This window comes from Oncorhynchus nerka, linkage group LG15 (assembly GCF_034236695.1).
Source record: "Oncorhynchus nerka isolate Pitt River linkage group LG15, Oner_Uvic_2.0, whole genome shotgun sequence".
NCBI classification, from domain to species: domain Eukaryota; kingdom Metazoa; phylum Chordata; class Actinopteri; order Salmoniformes; family Salmonidae; genus Oncorhynchus; species Oncorhynchus nerka.
The window spans coordinates 49,558,550-49,583,587 of record NC_088410.1 but is presented as its reverse complement, the minus strand read 5'-3'; the positions used below and the strand labels follow the sequence as shown (position 1 = coordinate 49,583,587).

General features: G+C 43.7%; 1 protein-coding gene across 1 annotated transcript in view; it reads left to right on the top strand.

Annotated features, from left to right (window-relative positions):
- LOC115142844 (cadherin-22-like) overlaps nt 1–25,038 on the top strand; it is a 221,542-nt gene that overhangs the window by 151,122 nt on the left and 45,382 nt on the right. Inside the window, exons 7-8 of the mRNA XM_065001659.1 lie at nt 2,390–2,646; nt 7,545–7,681. Coding sequence (XP_064857731.1) covers nt 2,390–2,646; nt 7,545–7,681 — 394 coding nt within the window. The remainder of the gene's footprint in view (nt 1–2,389; nt 2,647–7,544; nt 7,682–25,038) is intronic.

Genomic DNA, 25,038 nt, shown 5'->3' with positions numbered 1-25,038 from the left:
TTTTCTGTTTTTTTGTCTTATTTCTTGTTTGTTTCACAATTAAAAATATTTTGCATCTTCAAAGTGGTAGGCATGTTGTGTAAATCAAATGATACAAACCTCCCAAAAATCAATTTTAATTCCAGGTTGTAAAGGCAACAAAATAGGAAAAATGCCAAGGGGGTGAATACTTTCGCAAGCATGATGGAATAAAATATAATTAACTTTACTGTCCCTGAGGGGATCATGGTCTTAGACACACAATGCTGCTGTACACAAAATAATCAATGTGCATTACAACCTCAACATAATACATGCATTGCACGTTACCCATGTCATAGACATTGTACATGTCTCGCACATACACATCAGACCTCTTCCCTTTTCCACATTTTGTTACTTTATAGCCTTATTCTGAAATGGATTAAATTAAACAAATTCCTCATCAATCTAAACAAAATACCCCAAAATAACAAAAAGCCGAAAACAGGTTTTTAGAAATATTTACATAAGTATTCAGACCATTTGCTGTGAGTCTCAAAATCGAGCTCTGGTGCATCGGGTTTCCATTGATCATACTTGACATGTTTCTACAACTTTATAGGAGTCCACCTGTGGTAAATTTAATTGATTGGACATGATTTGGAAAGGCACACACCTGTCTACATAAGGTCCCACAGTTGACAGTGCATGTCAGAGTAAAAACAAAAGTCATGAGGTCGAAGGAATTGTGAGCTCACAGACAGGACTGTGTCGAGGCATATCTCTTGGGAAGGGTACCAAAACATTTCTGCAGCATTAACGGTCCCCAAGAACACAGTGGCCTCCATCATTCTTAAAGGGAAGATGCTTGGAAACTACCTAGACTCTTCCTAGAGCTGGCCGTTCGGCCAAACTGAGAAATTGGGGGAGGAAGGGCCTTGGTCAGGGATGTTACCAAGTGACCAGACAGTTCCTCTGTGGAGATGAGAGAACCTTTCAGAAGGACCTCACCAATCAGGCCATTGTGGTAGAGTGTCCAGAGGGAAGCCACTCCTCAGTAAAAGGCACATGACCATGAGAAACAAAATTAAACTCTTTGGCCTGAATGCCAAGTGTCACGTCTGGAGGAAACCTGGCACCATCCCTACAGTGAAGCATGGTGATGGCAGCATCATGCCGTGGGGATTGTTTTTCAGTGGCAGGGAATAGAAGTGAATAGACTAAAGTACAGAGAGATCCTTGATGAAAACCTGCTCCAGAGCGCTCAGGACCTCAGACTGGGGTGAAAGTTCACCTTCCAACAGGACAACAACCCTAAGCACACAGCAAAGACAAAGCAGGAGTGGCTTCGGGACAAGTCTCTGAATGTCCTTGACTGGCCCAGCTAGAGTCCTGACATGAACCACGATCGAACATCTCTGGAGAGACCTGAAAGTAGCTGTGCAGCGATGCTCCCCATCCAACCTGACAGAGCTTGAGAGGATCTGCAGATAAGAATGGTAGAAACTCTCCAAATACAGGTGTTTCAAGCTTATAGCGTCATACCCAAGAAGACTCAATGCTGTAATCGCTGCCAAAGGAGCTTCAACAAAGTACTGAGTAACGGGTCTGAATACTTATGCAAATGTGATATTAATACATTTGCAAACATTTCTAAAAACCTGTTTTTGTTTCATCACTATTATTGTTTCGTCATTAAAAATACAATTCCATCCATTTTTGAATAAGGCTGTAATGTAACAAAACGTGGAAAAAGTCAAGGGCTCTGTATACTTTCCAAATGCACTGTATCCACTGAGTGTACCAAACATAAAAAACACCTGTTCTTTCCATGACATAAACTGACCAGGTGAAAGCTGTGATGCCTTATTGATGTTACTTGTTAAATCCACTTCAATCAGTGTAGATGAGACAGTTTAAAGAAGATTGTGTATGTGTGCCATTCGGAGGGTAAATGGGCAAGACAAAATATTTATTAAGTGCGTTTGAACGGGGTATGGTAGTAGGTGCCAAGCGCACCTGTTTGTGTCAAGAACTTCAATGCTGCTGGGTTTTTCACGCTCAACAGTTTCCTGTGTGTATCAAGAAGGTTCCACCACCCAATAGTGTTGAAAGCATTGTAGTCAACATGGACCAGCATCCCTGTGGAACGCTTTCGACACCTTGGAGAGACCATGCCCCGACAAATTTAGTTTGTTCTTGGTGGGTGGGGGGGTATATTTGGAAGGTGTTCTTAATGTTTTGTACACCCAGTGTGCAATATACTGTAAACTGCCCTTACACATTCTGTCAGTGGCATACTACCACAGCTCAGATGTACTTATTGTTGTTTAGGTATGAAGGAGTGCTTATACCTGTTCAGCTTACATGTAGGCACACTTTGTGACATGTCACTGCTTTAGCTCCTCTCTGTTTGTGCTCTGTTAAGGCATTGGACTTTGAGAGCAAGCGCACACACAACGTGGTGGTGGAGGCTGTCAACAAGCACGTAGACCCCCGCTTCTCGGAGCTGGGTTCTTTTCGGGACCAGACCATCGTGCGGGTCAGTGTAAACGACATTGATGAGCCGCCTGTCTTCCACCCTGCTAAGGGAACCATCTTGGAGGTCCAGGAGGATGCTAGGCTAGGGGCGCTGGTGGGCACTGTGACTGCCAAGGACCCGGACATGGAGAACGCGCCTGTCAGGTATGGATCACTGTGACAGCGTTTCCCAGTGTCCAAGTAGGCTACTGTGGCTATTTGATCATAATGTACAGTGAAACCTGTGAAGCCTGTCAGGGTGGCCTACCATCAAAAATTATTGAGAAAATGCATTTTCACTTGAAAATAGCTATTCTATGATACATCCTACAGTAGCAGCCATGTGTGGTGTTCAATGTTTTTAGTCACCTACATACTAACATGTTTTTTAATTATGTTGTATGATGCAAGAAAAGGGTCCTACATGGAACCCTAATGGGTTCTACCTAGAAACAAAAGGGTTCTGACCTGGAACCAAAAAGGTGTTCTTCAAATGGTTCTCCTATGGGAACAGCCGAAGAACCATTTTAGGTTCTAGATGTTTTATTTTATTTAACTAGGCAAGTCCGTTAAGAACAATGTTATTTTATAACGATGGCCTATCCCGGCCAAATCCTCCCCTAACCCGGACGACGCTGGGCCAATTGTGTGCCTCCAAATCACGACCCGTTGTGATACAGTCCGGGATCGAACCAGGGTCTGTAGTGACACCTCTAGCACTGAGATGCAGTACCTTAGACAGCTGTACCACTCGGGAGCACTTTTTTTTCTAAGAGTGTATAATAAGACATGCTATTAGTATAATGTATGTTTCATGAGTAAAGAAGTAGAACTTTCAACAAATAGAAACTTGTTTATACTGTAGCTACAAATGACCCTTCTATATTTGTGCAATTTCATGTAAAATGAAATACCCCCAAATAAGGACTACGTGACTGCATTTATAAACAAGTAATTATAAGATATTCACTAACACTGCTGATGCAAATGTCATCTTATATCAACAAACACACGTTGCGATGAGCCCCGATAGAAACAACCATCCCAGTTTGTCATGGAGCGTACATGGACTTTGGGACTGACATTTCAATCAAAACAATGGTAATATACGCACCATAGGAATACACCACTTCATAACAACAATATATATCATGAATACATTGATTCATCCATTTTATTACCGAAGGCTACTGCATTGACTTATGACCGTGCTAGAGGGTTCATCAATATCTCACGCGGCTTTGAGTTCGATCAGATCCCTATTTATGAGCAAAATTCTATTATTTTGTGCCAGAGCCTCTTAGGTCTTTGGTGGAAGAATAAAAGAGGCTGGTCAAGTGCGATGAACAGAGCTTCACGTACACCGACTCACACAGGCTGTTCAAATTACCTGTATTAAAAATGCATGAGGCTGAACTGAAAGTGCTCCAGGTGTAACAAAGTACAACACAATGGCAGTGCCGCCGCCTGAGTGTTGGCGCGGTGCCGTGCCCATCTGTACCACTTTAATCATCTCTATTGGATGGAACTAACCCAGGTGCCCGGTGCCAAGGGGACATCACTCTCCCACACCCCTGCCACCCTGCACCAACTGGGCATTGGTGGCCACTGCCTGGTAGCTAGCTGTACCAAGGGGTTAAGAGGCCCAGAGGAATGAATACAGCAACTGGACACGAAAGCTGACCAAGCTTTTCTTTGTTTGGCTCTTTATCGACTGGGGAAGATGTAATGGCGTCTTGAAACGGATGTGTATGGGTAGTTGTGTTGTCAAAACAATTTAGTGGCATACAGTATCTTATTAGTGCTTTCCAGTTTTCTGGAAATGTGTACTTCTCCATGAATATATTAGAGTGCTGACAATTGCAATTGCTATAGAATGCATTGCTAACATCTACACAATTTCGCCTCAACACCTACAATATCACTTTCGAATGCCGAAATATACAGTGGGGCAAAAAAGTATTTAGTCAGCCACCGATTGTGCAAGTTCTCCCAATTAAAAAGATGAGAGAGGCCTGTAATTCTCATCATAGGTACACTTCAACTATGACATACAAAATTATTTTAAAAATCCAGAAAATCACATTGTAGGATTTTTTAGGAATTTATTTGCAAATTATGGTGGAAAATAAGTATTTGGTCAATAACAAAAGTTCATCTCAATACTTTGTTATATACCCTTTGATGGCAATGACAGAGGTCAAACGTTTTCTGTAAGTCTTCGCAAGGTTTTCACACACTGTTGCTGGTATTTTGGCCCATTCCTCCATGCAGATCTCCTCTAGAGCAGTGATGTTTTGGGACTGTTGCTGGGCAACACGGACTTTCAACTCCCTCCAAAGATTTTCTATGGGGTTGAGATCTGGAGACTGGCTAGGCCACTCCAGGACCTTGAAATGCTTCTTACGAAGCCGCTCCTTCGTTGCGGTGTGTTTGGGATCATTGTCATGCTGAAAGACCCAGCCACCTTTCATCTTCACTGCCCTTGCTAATGGAAGGAGGTTTTCACTCAAAATCTCACGATACATGGCCCCATTCATTCTTTCCTTTACATGGATCAGTCGTCCTGGTCCCTTTGCAGAAAAGCATGATGTTTCCACCCCCATGCTTCACAGTATGGTGTTATTTGGATGCAACTCAGCATTCTTTGTCCTCCAAACACGACGAGTTGAGTTTTTACCAAAAAGTTCTATTTTGGTTTTATCTTCTTACGAAGCCGCTCCTTCGTTGCGGTGTGTTTGGGATCATTGTCATGCTGAAAGACCCAGCCACGTTTCATCTTCACTGCCCTTGCTAATGGAAGGAGGTTTTCACTCAAAATCTCACGATACATGGTCCCATTCATTCTTTCCTTTACATGGATCAGTCGTCCTGGGCCCTTTGCAGAAAAGCATGATGTTTCCACCCCCATGCTTCACAGTATGGTGTTATTTGGATGCAACTCATTCTTTGTCCTCCAAACACGACGAGTTGAGTTTTTACCAAAAAGTTATATTTTGGTTTTATCTGACCATATGGCATTCTACCAATCTTCTTCTGGATCATCCTAATGCTCTCTAGAAAACTTCAGACGGGCCTGGACATGTACTGGCTTAAGCAGGGGGACACGTCTGGCACTGCAGGATTTGAGTCCCTGGCAGCGTAGTGTGTTACTGATGGTAGGCTTTGTTACTTTGGTCCCAGCTCTCTGCAGGTCATTCACTAGGTCCCTCCGTGTGGTTCTGGAATTTTTGCTCACCGTTCTTGTGATCATTTTGACCCCACGGGGTGAGATCTTGCGTGGAGCCACAGATCGAGGGAGATTATCAGTGGTCTTGTATGTCTTCCATTTCCTAATAATTGCTCCCACAGTTGATTTCTTCAAACCAAGCTGTTTACCTATTGCAGATTCAGTCTTCCCAGCCTGGTGCAGGTCTACAATTTTGTTTCTGGTGTCCTTTGACAGCTCTTTGGTCTTGGCCATAGTGGAGTTTGGAGTGTGACTGTTTGAGGTTGTGGACAGGTGTCTTTTATACTGATAACAAGTTCAAACAGGTGCCATTAATACAGGTAACGAGTGGAGGACAGAGCAGCCTCTTAAAGAAGAAGCTACAGGTCTGTGAGAGCCATAAATCTTGCTTGTTTGTAGGTGACCAAATACTTATTTTCCACCATAATTTGCAAATAAATTCATTAAACATCCTACAATGTGATTTTCTGGATTTTTTTTCATCATTTTGTCTGTCATAGTTGAAGTGTACCTATGATGAAAATTACAGGCCTCTCATCTTTTTAAGTGGGAGAACTTGCACAATCGGTGGCTGACTAAATACTTTTTTGCCCCACTGTAATTGTATGTAATTTACATCATTATTGTGTAGGTGTCACAGTTTATTCCCAATTCTTGCATAAATAAAACATATTTTAATGATAGATTTTCAAGTTTAGTAATATAGTTTATTAATATAGTATGTTTGGTATAAACATTACATCTGTGATTCAGATTCAGAAACTACGGAACAGCAAGAGGAACTGCCCCTCCCTACATTCAGTCTATGCTCAAACCCTACATTCCAACCCGAGCACTCCGTTCTGCCACCTCAGGTCTCTTGGCCATCAAAACCCCTACGGGAGGGCAGCGCCCGCTCAGCTCAGTCCAAGCTCTTCTCTGTTCTGGCACCCCAATGGTGGAACCAGCTTCCCCCTGAAGCTAGGACAGCAGAGTCCCTGCCCATCTTCCTGAAGACATCAGAAACCCTACCTCTTCAAATCTGAAATAATCCTCCTCCTCATCTCTAAAATAAGAAATAAAAACCAGAACCAGCAGATGCACTTGACTACTTTATTGAGGAAAAGTGTACTTTCTATGCCTGTGATATGTAGTTGTCCCACTTAGCTATCTTAATATGAATGCAGTAACTGTAAGTCGCTCTGGATAAGAACATCTGCTAAATGACAAAAAATGTAAAATGTAGAACAGGCAGACTAATGTAATATGACTAGAATAATCTAACTGTGGATGCAGTATGCTCTCCAAACCTAGACTATAAGAAGCTCATCTCACTGTAGCCGTTTTGGCAATCTTATATGGCATGGACAAAGACCATAGAAAATGAAACTGATGATCCTCATAATATTTAATTAAAGTCCCGATGGGCATACAAGACTGCTGAAAAAGAAGAGAAACTACTCATCGTATTTTGTTGGCTCTGTACTCTCCTGAATGGTCCTTGAGTAGCCAACCACAAGGATGTGCAAATGTATTTTGGTTTCATTGGAGTCCAGCATTAAATATTAATTATAATGTTTTTTCTCCAGCAAGGGCTGAAACCGCAGACATGTTTGGGGACAAAGGTGCAGTAGGGAAACAAGCACATTGGCTAAATGCATCATTATTTTCATCGTCCTCTGAATCTGGCTCACAGTTTCCCACTTGAAAATGCTAATGTGAAGCCATAACCTGGTGTCAAATGCAACTGGCCATATCCCCATGGGCCACAGTGTTAGGGCGCCTCTAAAAAAGTATTGCCGATGGACTCCCCATTCAATTATGTATTCCCCTTTTTTCTCACTCTCCCCAACAGGTACTCTATTGACCAGAGTACGGACCAGGAGCAGATCTTCCACATTGATCCAGTTTCGGGTGCCATCACGCTGGGCAATATTCTGGACCGAGAGACGGCTGGCTGGCACAACATTACTGTGATGGCAGTGGAAGCAGGTAAATGCTACAGTACTATAAATAATGTTGTATTGCATGGTATGCATAGAAATACATGACATATCATAAGCCTTATATAACTAAGCAATAAAGCCTAAGGAAGTGTGGCGATATAAATATATGGCCAATATAACACGCCGAAGGGTTGTTCTTAGGCAAGACACAACACAGAGTGCCTAGATACAACACTTAGACGTGGTATATTGGCCATATAGCACAAACACTTGAGGTGCCTTATTGCTATTATAAACTTACCAACATAATTAGAACAATAAACAAGTCATTTTTGCGTCATACCTGTGGTATAGTTAAGCAATACGGCCCGATGGGGTGTGGTATATGGCCAATATACCACGGCTAAGGGCTGTTCTTGTTGCGGAGTGCCTGGATACAGCACTTAGCCGTGGTATATTGTGCATATACTACAAAGCCCAGAGGTGCCTTATTGCTATTATAAACTGGTTTCCAATGTAATTAGATAATTAAAAATAAATGCTTTGTCATACCCGTGGTATACGGTCTGATATACCACAGCTGTCAGCCAATCAGCATTCAGGGCTCTAACCACCCAAACTACCCCGTTTATAAGATATTGTAAAGGCTCATACAGTACATGCTTCTAACACGTTTTTAAAGCATTATACCTGGATGTTTTAAGTAAAGTGTTTTTAAGAATTGTTAATAAGCCTTTGATGGAGAGGCTGACACAGGGCCATGATACATAACACTGTCATGAGAATGACATAGCATATGTCATAACAGTTTATAACACCCAGCCCTGCCCCTATAATAACTGACATAATACAAGCCTGAAGCTTGTTTGTTTTCTTTTTCAAATATCAATGAGCCTAACGTGATGTGATTATTATGATATTGATATGGAATCACAGTTGGCGGACAAATATCAGCGTCCAACCAAGCTGTCACATAATCCAACATGAAAGCAGAACACCTGTAATGTTGTTTTGTCTCGCCTAATACTTTTTCATTCGCAAAGAAAATGAAGAATGTAATAACCTGACTGTGGAGTAGCTGGTGACAAGCTATTCTTGTGCTTTGAATTACAATCCCAAAATCACATCTGTCGAAGATTAGAAAAAGTACTGAGTGAGTGCCCGCCCCTCCTTAGTTTAGTTCTTAGGGGAGCAAAGAGGAGGGACGGGCATTCACTCAGTACTTTTTCTAATCTTCGACAGATGTGATTTTGGGATTGTATTCAAAGCACAAGAGATTGAATTCTGCATCTGGCTAGTAATACCTACCTGTCCGCACAGGCACAGGATGAAAGAAAGTATTACAGTACAACAACACTGAATTCTACATCTCTTGGTATTTGTGATTCCCCCTTAAAGGTGCAATATGCCGAATTCGGGCCGCAATCTCCTGGTTGCTAAAATTCTAATAGTTGGCCTAATTTCAGTGTACGTGACAAAACAAGCAATGTGTAGGGTAGAGAATCATTGTACCATCTAAACCGCTGTGAAATATATTTTCAATAACCAAAAATACTGTATTTTCAGCTGTTTGAAGCTGGTGTACAAAACCCAAAGTAAAAGACTGAAAAACTAAACTTAAAGCTATAATATGTCACTTTTTGGATGACTCGACCAAATTCACATAGAGGTGTGTTTTATGGATCTGTCATTCTCATTGAAAGCATGTCCTCTATTTCTATGCTTCGTGTTCATAAGTTGAGTTTTTGCGTCTTTTGCTTTTGATTTTGTACAACAGCTGGAAATATAATATTTCTGGTTATGGAAAATGTACTGTATTTCACAGTTTTCTCACAAACTGAAACTAGGCAAACTATTATACATAACAAAAATATAAAAGCAACATGCAACAATTTCAACGATTACTGAGTTGACGGAAATCAGGCTTTAATCTATGGATTTCACATGACTGGGCAGGGGTGCAGACATGGGTGGGCCTGGGAGGGCATAGGCCCACCCACTGGGGAGCCAGGCCCAGCCAATCAGAATAAGTTTTCCCCACAAAAGGGCTTTATTACAGACAGAAATACTCCTCAGTTTAATCAGCTGTCCAGGTGGCGGGTCACAGATGATCCCACAGGTGAAGAAGCTGGATATGGAGGTACTGGGCTGGCGTGGTTACACGTGGTCTGCGGTTGTGAAGCTGGTTGGATGTACTGCCAAATTCTCTAAAGCGAAGTTGGAGGTGGCTTATGGTAAAGAAATGAACATGAAATTCCTGCAGTCAAAATGTCAATTGCACTCTCTCTCAAAACTTAGTGGCATTGTGTTGTATGACAAAACTGCACATTTTAGAGTGGCCTTTGATTGTCCCCAGCACAAGGTGCACCTTTGTAATGATCATTCTGTTTAATCAGCTTCTTGATATGCCACACCTATCAGTTGCATGGATTATTTTAGCAAATGAGAAATGCTCATTTCCAGGCACGTAAATACATTTGTGCACACAATCTGAGAGAAATAAGCTTTTTGTGTAAATGGCACATTTCTGGGATGTTTTATTTCAGCACATGAAACATGGGACCAACACTTTACATGTTTTGTTTATATTTTTGTTCAGTATAGAATTTTAGCAACCAGTAAATGGCGAAGCATTTCTGCATAGTGCACCTATAAGAAAAGGATGCATAAAAATAACGCACATAGAATAGATCTACCATTTCTAAAACATGCTTTCACTGAGAATGACAGATCAATGACTCACATTTCTATGTGAATTTGGTCAGTTGCCCAAAAAGTTACATATTGCATCTGCAATTGTAAAAACATAGCCCTGACTGTATGTTATGGAATTATTCATAGTAGTTTGGGATTATGCTTATTTAAGTACTCTACGCGACACACTTGTTTGCCTTGGAAGCAAACACACATACACACACACTTTTACACTCATTATATGCTGCTGCTAATCTGTTCTTTATTTTACTCTTGGTATTATCTATCCTGATGACTAGTCACTTTACCCTGCCTTCATGTAAACTCAGCAAAACAAGAAACATCCCTTTTCAGGACCCTGTCTTACAAAGATATTTTGTACAAATTCAAATAACTTCACAGATATTCCTTGTAAAGGGTTTAAACACTGTTTCCCATGCTTGTTCAATGAACCATAAACAATTCATGAACATGCACCTGTGGAACAGTCATTAAGACACTAACAGTTTGCAGACGGTAGGTCACAGTTATGAAAATGTAGGACACTAAAGAGGCCTTTCTACTGACTCTGAAAAACACCAAAAGAAAGATGCCCACGGTCCCTGCTCATCTGCGTGAACGTGCCTTAGGCCTGCTGCAAGGAGGCATGAGAACTGCAGAAATGGCCAGGGCAATACATTGCAATGTCCGTACAGTGAGACGCCTAAGACAGCGCTACAGGGAGACAGGACGGACAGCTGATCGTCCTCAAAGTAGCAGACCATGTGTAACAACACCTGCACAGGATCAGTACATCCGAACATCACACTTGCGGGACGGGACAGGTACAGGATGGCAACAACAACTGTCCGAGTTACACCAGGAAATCACCATCCCTCCATCAGTGTTCAGACTGTCCGCAATAGGCTGAGAGAGGCTGGACTGAGGGCTTGTAGGCTTATTGTAAGGCAGGTCCTCACCAGACATCACAGGCAACAACGTCGCCTATGGGCACAAACCCACCATCGCTGGACCAGACAGGACTGGCAAAAGGTGCTCTTCACTGACGAGTCGTGGTTTTGTCTCACCAGGGGTGATGATCGATTCGCGTTTATTGTGGAAGGAATGAGCATTACACTGAGGCCTGTACTCTGGAGTGAGATCGATTTGGAGGTGGAGGGTCTGTCATGGTCTGGGGCAATGTGTCACAGCATCATCAGACTGAGCTCGTTGTCATTGCAGGCAATCTCAACGCTGTGCGTTACAGGGAAGACATCCTCCTCCCTCATGTGGTACCCTTCCTGCAGGCTCATCCTGACATGACCCTCCAGCATGACAATGCCACCAGACATACTGCTCGTTCTGTGCGTAACATCCTGCAAGACAGGAATGTCAGTCTTCTGCCATGGCCAGCGAAGAGCCAGGATCTCAATCCCATTGAGCACGTCTGGGACCTGTTGGATCGGAGGGTGAGGACTAAGGCCATACCCCCCCAAAAATGTCTGTGAAATTGCAGGTGCCTTGGTGGAAGAGTGGGGTGACATCTCACAGCAAGAACTGGCAAATCTGGTGCAGTCCATGAGGAGGAGATACACTGCAATACTTAATGCAGCTGGTTGATTTTGACCCCCCCCCCTTTGTACTCCCTGTATATAGCTCCTTTCTAGTGTATTCTATTCCTGTTGTGTTAAAATTGTATTTGATTTGAACTTCTTATACAAACATTTAGAGCAGATTTGAATTCGGGAGTCTTTCAGTATCTACTTGGAGCTGTATTTCTCAAGACAAATTGTTTGCTTTTGTGCTCTTCCTCTTTGTGCATTATGTCATAGGATCCTTTTTTATGTTAATTGACCATTCAAGGGTGTGAGACAGTCATTTCAACCTATAGCAAGCATAAACACAGGGCCCTTCCTTACATCTCCCCAAAAAAAGCCCAGACAAACAAAGTCGATGCTTGATTTCATCAGAAATTCTATCCAAATGTTTATCACCAGTGGCTCATCCAGTCCCGAAGACACTGAGGAGAAGTTTTGCGCAACTTGGTTTTATGACTCTTCGATGAATTACCATTGGAATGGCAAAAGGTTGAATTGAATGAGGCCAATTTAAGGTTACAGTAAAATAACATGACCTCATTATTCCCCAACTCCATTATTGACCTTAACCCTTTGACGCGTACAATCACATATTTGTGGTCATTGTTAAGTGGTTCCTGCAGCGTACGATCTCAAATACGTGATTGGAACAGTAGCAACAGAACGTATGATGCAACAAACAAGTCTAAACACCATTGTTGTCTGAAACAGCATCTAAATATTTTTTTGTACTGATGAAAAATGAAGGTCTTAAACTGTATTCCTCAATTGTACCTTTTATTGTAAAAGATAAATGTGAACTTCATCATCCAAGCATCACACATCCACAGCCAAACTCATTCCACAAACCAGTCTAAATAACAGGTTAGTGACCTAAAAGCTAAACTAGTTTACAATGTACCACATCTCTGGTGAGACTAATGGTGAGACTAAAGAGACTAATGTAATGCTGTTTAGAAAATAAATGCATGTCAGCTAAGCTAACAGCAGCTAAATTCTTTATGATGGCAGCCATGTTTGTTTAAGTTTGACAGGTGAAAATACCCTAATCCCAGAATGCCATTCACTATAAAATACAAATAAACAAAGTCAAAGATGGCTTCGCTCATTGCCTGAAAAATATTAACTTTGTTTAGACACTTTTCAGCATATTACAAATCATTGATGTACTTGTTACAGTGTATACAAGAACCGGAGCACATGTTGACAAGTCGTTTACCGTTTTTGACAAATCACAAAGCAAATAAAATGTTTAACCTCACAGATCATCACATCAAATACTAGCCTACTACCTAGCCTAACCATAGCACAAAAGCTAAACAGGGCTGAAACGATTTTAGGGGGTTTGTAAGTGTGGGGGGTAGAAATGGGGGAAGGTATCGTGGGGGGATATAATGCATAATATACTACTATGATGGGTAATTTATCAATAAATGGGGGACAAACACAAGAGAAGGTTATATAAAATATATAAATAAAAATTACCCCCTTGGAAAGGGGGATCTGAGCTGGCAACCCTGAGGTACCAAAGTTACGATCTGATACCGCAATCAAGACAACTGGGACCTCGAAGGAAAAAAAAGTTTTGAATGGTCCTTCAATTCAGAATTCCAACTCGGGAACTCGGGCCTATTTCTAAAACTCAGACTTTCTGACCTGAAGATCATTGACGTCACAGTTGTCTTGAAAGCACCATAAGTCAGTCGAGTGAACTAACCTTTGTGATTTTTTTTATTTCACCTTTATTTAACCAGGTAGGCTAGTTGAGAACAAGTTCTCATTTGCAACTGCGACCTGGCCAAGATAAAGCATAGCAGTGTGAACAGACAACACAGAGTTACACATGGAGTAAACAATTAACAAGTCAATAACACAGTAGAAAAAAAGAGAGTCTATATACATTGTGTGCAAAAGGCATGAGGAGGTAGGCGGATAATTATAATTTTGCAGATTAACACTGGAGTGATAAATGATCAGATGGTCATGTACAGGTAGAGATATTGGTGTGCAAAAGAGCAGAAAAGTAAATAAATATAAACAGTATGGGGATGAGGTAGGTCAAATTGGGTGGGCTATTTACCGATAGACTATGTACAGCTGCAGCGATCGGTTAGCTGCTCAGATAGCAGATGTTTGAAGTTGGTGAGGGAGATAAAAGTCTCCAACTTCAGCGATTTTTGCAATTCGTTCCAGTCACAGGCAGCAGAGAACTGGAACGAAAGGCGGCCAAATGAGGTGTTGGCTTTAGGGATGATCAATGAGATACACCTGCTGGAGCGCGTGCTACGGGTGGGTGTTGCCATCGTGACCAGTGAACTGAGATAAGGCGGAGCTTTACCTAGCATGGACTTGTAGATGACCTGGAGCCAGTGGGTCTGGCGACGAATATGTAGCGAGGGCCAGCCGACTTGAGCATACAGGTCGCAGTGGTGGGTGGTATAAGGTGCTTTAGTAACAAAACGGATGGCACTGTGATAAACTGCATCCAGTTTGCTGAGTAGAGTATTGGAAGCTATTTTGTAGATCCTCGCCGAAGTCGAGGATCGGTAGGATAGTCAGTTTTACTAGGGTAAGTTTGGCGGCGTGAGTGAAGGAGGCTTTGTTGCGGAATAGAAAGCCGATTCTAGATTTGATTTTAGATTGGAGATGTTTGATATGAGTCTGGAAGGAGAGTTTACAGTCTAGCCAGACACCTGGGTACTTATAGATGTCCACATATTCTAGGTCAGAACCATCCAGGGTGGTGATGCTAGTCGGGCGTGCGGGTGCAGGCAGCGAATGGTTGAAAAGCATGCATTTGGTTTTACTAGCGTTTAAGAGCAGTTGGAGGCCACGGAAGGAGTGTTGTATGGCATTGAAGCTCGTTTGGAGGTTAGATAGCACAGTGTCCAAGGACGGGCCGGAAGTATACAGAATGGTGTCGTCTGCGTAGAGGTGGATCAGGGAATCGCCCGCAGCAAGAGCAACATCATTGATATATCCAGAGAAAAGAGTCGGCCCGAGAATTGAACCCTGTGGCACCCCCATAGAGACTGCCAGAGGACCGGACAGCATGGCCTCCGATTTGACACACTGAACTCTGTCTGCAAAGTAGTTGGTGAACCAGGCAAGGCAGTTATCAGAAAAACCGAGGCTACTGAGTCTGCCGATAAGAATATGGTGATTGACAGAGTCGAAAGCCTTGTCAAGGTCGATGAAGACGGCTGCACAGTACTGTCTTTTATCAATGGCGGTTATGATGTCGTTTAGTACCTTGAGCGTGGCTGAGGTGCATCCGTGACCGGATCGGAAACCAGATTGCACAGCGGAGAAGGTACGGTGGGATTCGAGATGGTCAGTGACCTGTTTGTTGACTTGGCTTTCGAAGACCTTAGATAGGCAGGGCAGGATGGATATAGGTCTGTAACAGTTTGGGTCCAGCGTGTCTCCCCCTTTGAAGAGGGAGATGACTGCAGCAGCTTTCCAATCCTTGGGGATCTCAGACAATAGGAAAGAGAGGTTGAACAGGCTGGTAAAATGAGTTGTGACAATGGTGGCGGATAGCTTCAGAATTAGAGGGTCCAGATTGTCAAGCCCAGCTGATTTGTACGGGTCCAGGTTTTTCAGCTCTTTCAGAACATCTGCTATCTGGATTTGGGTAGGAGAACCTGGAGAGGCGAGTAGCTGCGGGGGGGCTGTTGGCCGAGGTTGGAGTAGCCAGGAGGAAGAAATGGCCAGCCGTTGAGAAATGCTTGTTGAAGTTTTCGATAATCATGGATTTATCGGTGGTAACCATGTTACCTAGCCTCAGTGCAGTGGGCAGCTGGGAGGAGGTGCTCTTGTTCTCCATGGACTTCACAGTGTCCCAGAACTTTTGGGAGTTAGAGCTACAGGATTCAAATTTCTGCCTGAAGAAGCTGGCCTTTGCTTTCTGACTGTGTGCATTGGTTCCTGACTTCCCTGAACAGTTGCATATCGCGGGGACTATTCGATGCTATTGCAGTCCGCCACAGGATGTTTTTGTGCTGGTCGAGGGCAGTCAGGTCTGGAGTGAACCAAGGGCTATATCTGTTCTTAGTACTGCATTTTTTTGAACGGAGCGTGCTTATCTAAAATGGTGAGGAAGTTACTTTTAAAGAATGACCAGGCATCCTCAACTGACGGGATGAGGTCAATATCCTTCCAGGATACCCGGGCCAGGTCGATTAGAAAGGCCTGTTCACAGAAGTGTTTTAGGGAGCGTTTGACAGTGATGAGGGGTGGTCATTTGACTGCGGATCCGTAGCGGATACAGGCAATGAGGCAGTGATCACTGAGATCACAGATTTAGGGTTGTACCTAGTGGGTTCCTTGATGATTTGTGTGAGATTGAGGGCATCTAGCTTAGATTGTAGGACTGCCGGGGTGTTAAGCATATCCCAGTTTAGGTCACCTAACAGAACAAACTCTGTAGCTAGATGGGGGGTGATCAATTCACAAATGGTGTCCAGGGCACAGCTGGGAGCTGAGTGGGGTCGGTAATCAGGCGGCAACAGTGAGAGACTTATTTCTGGAGAGAGTAATTTTTAAAATTAGTAGTTCGAACTGTTTGGGTATGGACCTGGAAAGTATGACATTACTTTGCAGGCTATCTCTGAGGTAGACTGCAACTCCTCGCCCTTTGGCAGTTCAATCTTGACGGAAAATGTTGGGTATGGAAATCTCAGAATTTTTGGTGGCCTTCCTGAGCCAGGACTCAGACACGGTAAAGACATCAGGGTTAGCAGAGCAGTGAGTAAAACAAACTTAGGGAGGAGGCTTCTGATGTTGACATGCATGAAACCAAGGCTTTTTCGAACACAGAAGTAAAAAATGAGGGTGCCTGGGGACATGCAGGGCCTGGGTTTACCTCCACATCACCCGCGGAACAGAGGAGGAGTAGTATGAGGGTGCGGCTAAAGGCTATCAAAAGTGGTCGCCTAGAGCGTTGGGGACAAAGAATGAAAGGAGCAGATTTCTGGGCATGGTAGAATATATTCAGGGCATAATGCGCAGACAGGGGTATGGTGGGGTGCGGGTACAGTGGAGATAATCCCAGGCAATGGGTGATGATAAGAGAGGTTGTATCTCTGGACATGCTGGTTGTACTGGGTGAGGTCACCGCATGTGTGGGAGATGGGACAAAGGAGGTATCAGGGGTATGAAGAGTGGAACTAGGGGCTCCATTGTAAACTAAAACAATGATAACTAACCTGAACAACAGTATACAAGGCATATTGACATTTGAGAGAGACATACAGCGAGGCATACAGTATTCACAGGTGTTGATTGGGATAGCTAGCTAAAACAGTAGGTGAGACAACAACAGCTAATCAGCTAGCACAACAACAGCAGGTAAAATGGCGTTGACTAGGCAGAGAGGGTCGGATTACATATTTGGTCTGACAGACGCTAACGTGACAAACAGAATGCATTGTATGATGTTAACAAACATGGCATCACACATAGCCAGGAAATAGCTTAGCATTAGCTCATCATAATCAGAACAACATTATAGTATTTTACACACATCATATGCGTCCATTACAATCATTGCAAGTATCGGAATTCATGATTTGTCACCAGTACTTGAAAACATGTTAATAAAACAGTAAATACATTATGATCCATACATACATATGGTGTGCTACAGCAGAAACAGGTTATACAGAAAGTAAGCTACTTACTTTGATAGGAACGCACACATGTCCAAAGTCCAATTTGTAAGATAAACAACCATGAAGGCAATGCAAGTGCCAGCCAGAAAATGTGGTGGGGGAAAATGTTTGTGTAAGGCCTGTTCTGACTAGAGATGCGCAATGTCTTCGTATTTGATCTGGGTAAACACTCGGGAAGTGCTTGGGCTCACGTTGAAGAGAGACGTTTGTCCGTTCAGTAAAGTCTCAAACATAAATTGTTTGCAAGAGTGAAATGGGATACTTATTATGCGAATTAACGAGGAGGCGGAACACACCTCAATTGAAATTGTTGTTAGAAAATAAAACTTGTTAGAAAATAATTTGAAATTGACAAGTTGAAACATAGCCTATTGATAATTAGCAGTCAGCTTGCCTTGGTTTGAGGGCAGCATGGGTAACTAACTGTCCTGTTGTGTAACATTCACATTTTGGAACAGTGAGAGTATTCTGACATCACACGCATGAAAAAACTCATGCAGGGGCGACGGTTAGAGATAGCTGGAACTCATGTGTGAAAATGTTAATGCCCTGTGATTGCTTCATCAGCACTGTTGATTTCTTCCTTGATGAAATGAGGTCCATGGTTGGTCATCATGTTGCATGGGTGATTGACCCTGATTAGTAATGAGCAAGGCCAGAAAAACCTAACTCATAATATTTTTTAATATTATTTCTCCATGTCAGAGGAAGTCATACCACATTCTCTCCATATCAGAGTTAGCGAATATACAGTGTGTCAACTAAATTGTTTGCATTCACATATGCTTAATTATTTTCATTAAAACACGTATAAACTCAGAACCTCCGACATCCAAAACAGTTTATAACCGGAGTGTTAAATATTTACATTTACATTTACATTTAAGTCATTTAGCAGACGCTCTTATCCAGAGCGACTTACAAATTGGTGCTTTCACCTTATGACATCCAGTGGAACAGCCACTTTACAATAGTGCATCTAGGTCTTTTAAGGGGGGAGGGGAGAAGGATTACTTTATCCTATCCTAGGTATTCCTTAAAGAGGTGGGGTTTCAGGTGTCTCCGGAAGGTGGTGATTGACTCCGCTGTCCTGGCGTCGTGAGGGAGTTTGTTCCACCATTGGGGGCCAGAGCAGCGAACAGTTTTGACTGGGCTGAGCGGGGAACTGTACTTCCTCAGTGGTAGGGAGGCGAGCAGGCCAGAGGTGGATGAACGCAGTGCCCTTGTTTGGGTGTAGGGCCTGATCAGAGCCTGGAGGTACTGAGGTGCCGTTCCCCTCACAGCTCCGTAGGCAAGCACCATGGTCTTGTAGCGGATGCGAGCTTCAACTGGAAGCCAGTGGAGAGAGCGGAGGAGCGGGGTGACGTGAGAGAACTTGGGAAGGTTGAACACCAGACGGGCTGCGGCGTTCTGGATGAGTTGTAGGGGTTTAATGGCACAGGCAGGGAGCCCAGCCAACAGCGAGTTGCAGTAATCCAGACGGGAGATGACAAGTGCCTGGATTAGGACCTGCGCCGCTTCCTGTGTGAGGCAGGGTCGTACTCTGCGGATGTTGTAGAGCATGAACCTACAGGAACGGGCCACCGCCTTGATGTTATTTGAGAACGACAGGGTGTTGTCCAGGATCACGCCAAGGTTCTTAGCGCTCTGGGACGAGGACACAATGGAGTTGTCAACCGTGATGGCGAGATCATGGAACGGGCAGTCCTTCCCGGGAGGAAGAGCAGCTCCGTCTTGCCGAGGTTCAGCTTGAGGTGATGATCCGTCATCCACACTGATATGTCTGCCAGACATGCAGAGATGCGATTCGCCACCTGGTCGTCAGAAGGGGAAAGGAGAAGATTAATTGTGTGTCGTCTGCATAGCAATGATAGGAGAGACCATGTGAGGTTATGACAGAGCCAAGTGACTTGGTGTATAGCGAGAATAGGAGAGGGCCTAGAACAGAGCCCTGGGGGACACCAGTGGTGAGAGCACGTGGTGAGGAGACGGAATCTCGCCACGCCACCTGGTAGGAGCGACCTGTCAGGTAGGACGCAATCCAAGCGTGGGCCGCGCCGGAGATGCCCAACTCGGAGAGGGTGGAGAGGAGGATCTGATGGTTCACAGTATCGAAGGCAGCCGATAGGTCTAGAAGGATGAGAGCAGAGGAGAGAGAGTTAGCTTTAGCAGTGCGGAGCGCCTCCGTGATACAGAGAAGAGCAGTCTCAGTTGAATGACTAGTCTTGAAACCTGACTGATTTGGATCAAGAAGGTCATTCTGAGAGAGATAGCGGGAGAGCTGGCCAAGGACGGCACGTTCAAGAGTTTTGGAGAGAAAAGAAAGAAGGGATACTGGTCTGTAGTTGTTGACATCGGAGGGATCGAGTGTAGGTTTTTTCAGAAGGGGTGCAACTCTCGCTCTCTTGAAGACGGGAGGGACGTAGCCAGCGGTCAGGGATGAGTTGATGAGCGAGGTGAGGTAAGGGAGAAGGTCACCGGAGATGGTCTGGAGAAGAGAGGAGGGGATAGGGTCAAGCGGGCAGGTTGTTGGGCGGCCGGCCGTCACAAGACGCGAGATGTCATCTGGAGAGAGAGGGAGAAAGAGGTCAGAGCACAGGGTAGGGCAGTGTGAGCAGAACCAGCGGTGTCGTTTGACTTAGCAAACGAGGATCGGATGTCGTCAACCTTCTTTTCAAAATGGTTGACGAAGTCATCTGCAGAGAGGGAGGAGGGGGGGAGGAGGGTTCAAGAGGGAGGAGAAGGTGGCAAAGAGCTTCCTAGGGTTAGAGGCAGATGCTTGGAATTTAGAGTGGTAGAAAGTGGCTTTAGCAGCAGAGACAGAGGAGGAAAATGTAGAGAGGAGGGAGTGAAAGGATGCCAGGTCCGCAGGGAGGCGAGTTTTCCTCCATTTCCGCTCGGCTGCCCGGAGCCCTGTTCTGTGAGCTCGCAATGAGTCGTCGAGCCACGGAGCGGGAGGGGAGGACCGAGCCGGCCTGGAGGATAGGGGACATAGAGAGTCAAAGGATGCAGAAAGGGAGGAGAGGAGGGTTGAGGAGGCAGAATCAGGAGATAGGTTGGAGAAGGTTTGAGCAGAGGGAAGAGATGATAGGATGGAAGAGGAGAGAGTAGCGGGGAGAGAGAGCGAAGGTTGGGACGGCGCGATACCATCCGAGTAGGGGCAGTGTGGGAAGTGTTGGATGAGAGCGAGAGGGAAAAGGATACAAGGTAGTGGTCGGAGACTTGGAGGGGAGTTGCAATGAGGTTAGTGGAGGAACAGCATCTAGTAAAGATGAGGTCGAGCGTATTGCCTGCCTTGTGAGTAGGGGGAAGGTGAGAGGGTGAGGTCAAAAGAGGAGAGGAGTGGAAAGAAGGAGGCAGAGAGGAATGAGTCAAAGGTAGACGTGGGGAGGTTAAAGTCGCCCAGAACTGTGAGAGGTGAGCCGTCCTCAGGAAAGGAGCTTATCAAGGCATCAAGCTCATTGATGAACTCTCCGAGGGAACCTGGAGGGCGATAAATGATAAGGATGTTAAGCTTGAAAGGGCTGGTAACTGTGACAGCATGGAATTCAAAGGAGGCGATAGACAGATGGGTAAGGGGAGAAAGAGAGAATGACCACTTGGGAGAGATGAGGATCCCGGTGCCACCACCCCGCTGACCAGAAGCTCTCGGGGTGTGCGAGAGCACGTGGGCGGACGAAGAGAGAGCAGTAGGAGTAGCGGTGTTGTCTGTGGTGATCCATGTTTCCGTCAGAGCCAAGAAGTCGAGGGACTGGAGGGAGGCATAGGCTGAGATGAACTCTGCCTTGTTGGCCGCAGGTCGGCAGTTCCAGAGGCTACCGGAGACCTGGAACTCCACGTGGGTCGTGCGCGCTGGGACCACCAGATTAGGGTGGCTGCGGCCATGCGGTGTGGAGCGTTTGTATGGTCTGTGCAGAGAGGAGAGAACAGGGATAGACAGACACATAGTTGACAGGCTAGAGAAGAGGCTACGCTAATGCAGAGGAGATTGGAATGACAAGTGGACTACACGTCTCGAATGTTCAGAAAGTTAAGCTTACGTAGCAAGAATCTAATTGACTAAAATGATTAAAATGATAGAGTACTGCTGGGGTAGGCTAGCTGCGTTGTTGACACTACCCTAATCAAGTCGTGTACCGTTGAGTGTGAAGTTTCTACAATGTTGCTTTTGGGAGCTAGCTGGCTAGCTAGCAGTGTTGGTTACGTTACGTTGCGTTAGGAGAACGACAATAGCTGGCTAGCTAACCTAGAAAATCACTCTAGACTACACAATTATCTTTGAAACAAAGACGGCTATGTAGCTAGCTATGTAGCTAGCTACGATCAAACAAATCACACCGTTGGGACTGTAATGAAATGAAATGAAAAAGTGATACTACCTGTGGAGCGACGCGGAATGCGACCGGAATGCGAAAGTTCTATTCAGTAGACGTTGGCTGGCTATTGGCTAGCTAGGAGTGTCTCCTACGTTAAGGACGACAAAATAGCTGGCTAGCTAACCTCGGTGAATTAAGATAATCACTCTAAGACTACACACTCTAAACTACACAATTATCTTGGATACGAAGACAGCAAAGACAACTATGTAGCTATCTAATACTACACTAATCAAGTCGTTCGGTTGAGTGTGATAGTTACTACAGTGCTACGGTAGCCGGTGAACGTATGCTAGCTGGCTAGCTGCTAGGCAGATAGGAGGGCGACGAAATACGATAATAACGCAATTATCACTCTAAGACTCCACACTCTAAGCTACACAATTATCTTGGATACGAAGACAGCAAAGACAACTATGTAGCTAGCTATGTAGCTAGCTAACACTACACTAATCAAGTCGTTCAGTTGAGTGTGATAGTTACTACAGTGCTACGGTAGCCGGTGAACGTATGCTAGCTGGCTAGCTGCTAGGCAGATAGGAGGGCGACGAAATACGATAATAACGCAATTATCACTCTAAGACTCCACACTCTAAGCTACACAATTATCTTGGATACGAAGACAGCAAAGACAACTATGTAGCTAGCTATGTAGCTAGCTAACACTACACTAATCAAGTCGTTCAGTTGAGTGTGATAGTTACTACAGTGCTACGGTAGACGGTGAACGTGTTGGACAGATAGGAGACGACGAAATACGATAATTACGCAATTATCTTTGATACAACGACGACTATGTAGCTAGCTAAGAAGAAATTGCTAAGATTAGACAAATCAGACCGTTGTACTATAATGAAATGTAATGAAAAAGTTATACAACCTGCAGACCGAGAAAGCGCGGATGCGACCAGATCGCTCCAACCCGGAACTACCTCATGCTACCCGAGTTGGAAACTCGGGTAGCATCGTTGCATCCTCTGTTTCCAAGTTGGATATTTCAGAGTTTCTTAGTTCCAACTTGTGCATGAATGCATCATAAAGGTGGCTCCTCTGCAGTACATGTAGTCCTTCCCTCGATGCGAGACTGAGGACCTGAGTAGTAGTGTCATGAGCAGCCTTTTGCATCTTCTGCAGACTCCTGACAGACCTGCTTTCGGTGCAGAATCCTATCAGAGTAGGAAGACTGACACATCATTTCAGAGACCTGTGATAGTGAGCATATCACATTGCAAAACTGTATTTTTCGTGACAGGTAAATGGAAAAAATAATATTCCCACCCTTAGGGTTAAAAGATACCAGAGTACAAAATACTTTTTACAGCGTAGGTTTCACATTTCCCCTGACCTGGTGCAGACTGCTTCCTCACACGGAAATATCTTTAAAAAGTTGCAAACGTAGAAAATTAATAGAAATTAGACAGATAGTGAAACTTTTATCTAATCGTATACAACACACTTGTGGTAGCCTGTGTAACGGTTAAAGTGAGAAAGGAAATTATACAAAAGAGGAAATTATTGTTGGATTCATTTAGTAATGGTGTGCAGTTTCTAGGAAATTTCAGACAGATGATGCACCGTACATCAGATGTGCATCAGAGCCACTGACCTGTGTCTGTGACTGTTTCATCTATGTGATTGTATTATCTATAATGTCCTTATCAAGAATAGCTTTTAGGGATATTTAGAACTTTTGAAATGACTTACAATTTATTGTATTTATGATGAATATATCATGTCAGCCATTTGTATATAATGGACTGTATATAGCGCTGGATTTGGATTTACATCCAAATGCACAAGATCTTTACATTGTTCAGAGGAAACTCACCTCATCCACTCCCATGTCTAACAATATTGAGTAAGGCTGTAATCCAGAGGTGGGACCAAGTCACTATTATTTGAGTCACAAGTAAGTCACAAGTCAGAAGGTACGAATCTCAAGTCGAGTCACAAGTAGAACGGGCCGAGTCTCAAGTCAATTCCAAGTTGTGTATCTGTATAAACCCATTAGAACTTGGCTATATGTTTGTACATATTATTTCATTTGACCTTTATTTTACCAGGTAGGCCAGTTGAGAACTAGTTCTCATTTACAACTGCGACCTGGGCAAGATAAAGCAAAGCAGTGCAACAAAAACAACAACATGTAAACAAACATACAGTCAATAGAAAAAAATCTATGGACAGTATGTGCAAATGTGGAAGAGTAGGGGGGTAAAGGCAATAAATTGGCCAGATGCGAAATAATTACAATTTAGCATTAACACTGGAGTGATAGATGTGCAGATGATGATGTGTAAGTAGAGGTTCTATCTTTAATCCAAGCACAAGTCTTAACAAATACAGATGGACCAATCAGAATACATCTTTTCCATCTCCCTCTACGTATGGTCTAGGCTAGTCTAGCCAGCAATAATTGCACGCAAGCGAAAACTTCCATGTCAGAAATATTTCAGTGAATTATGTTGTCACTTCATTGTTCAATAATTTGTCTGATGATCATAATGCATTTCTTAACCTATCTGTGCACAGAACCCGTTAGTGGGATGAAATTCAACAACATACAGTGATCGCTACGTAAATAGTCATATTAAACATTCATGAAAATACAAGTGTCTCACATGTTTCGAAAGCCTAGAATCTTGCTAATCCAACTGCGTTATCAGATTTAAAAAAGGATTTACTGCGAAAGGATACGATGCGATTATCTGAGGATAGAGCCCCATAAAAAACAACTATTTCAACCAGCACAGGCGTAAAATCACAAACTGCCATAAAATAAATTGTTTACCTTTGACGATCTTCCTCTGTTTGCAATCCCAATGCTCATTGTTACACAATGAATGGTCTTTTGTTTGATAAAATCAATTTTTATAGCCTAACACGAAACATTTTGTGAACCGCTTGTGTCGTGAATTTCGTCTCATTGCATTTTCGACGACACATTTGAGGTATATACACACACACAACATGACTTTTCCAGTCATGTTTGGTTTCATTGCAATCAACTGGTTTGTTTGTAACACAACGAGATTTGAAAAAATCTGTCATTCTCCCATGAAATAAGGCACTTTTCCCTGG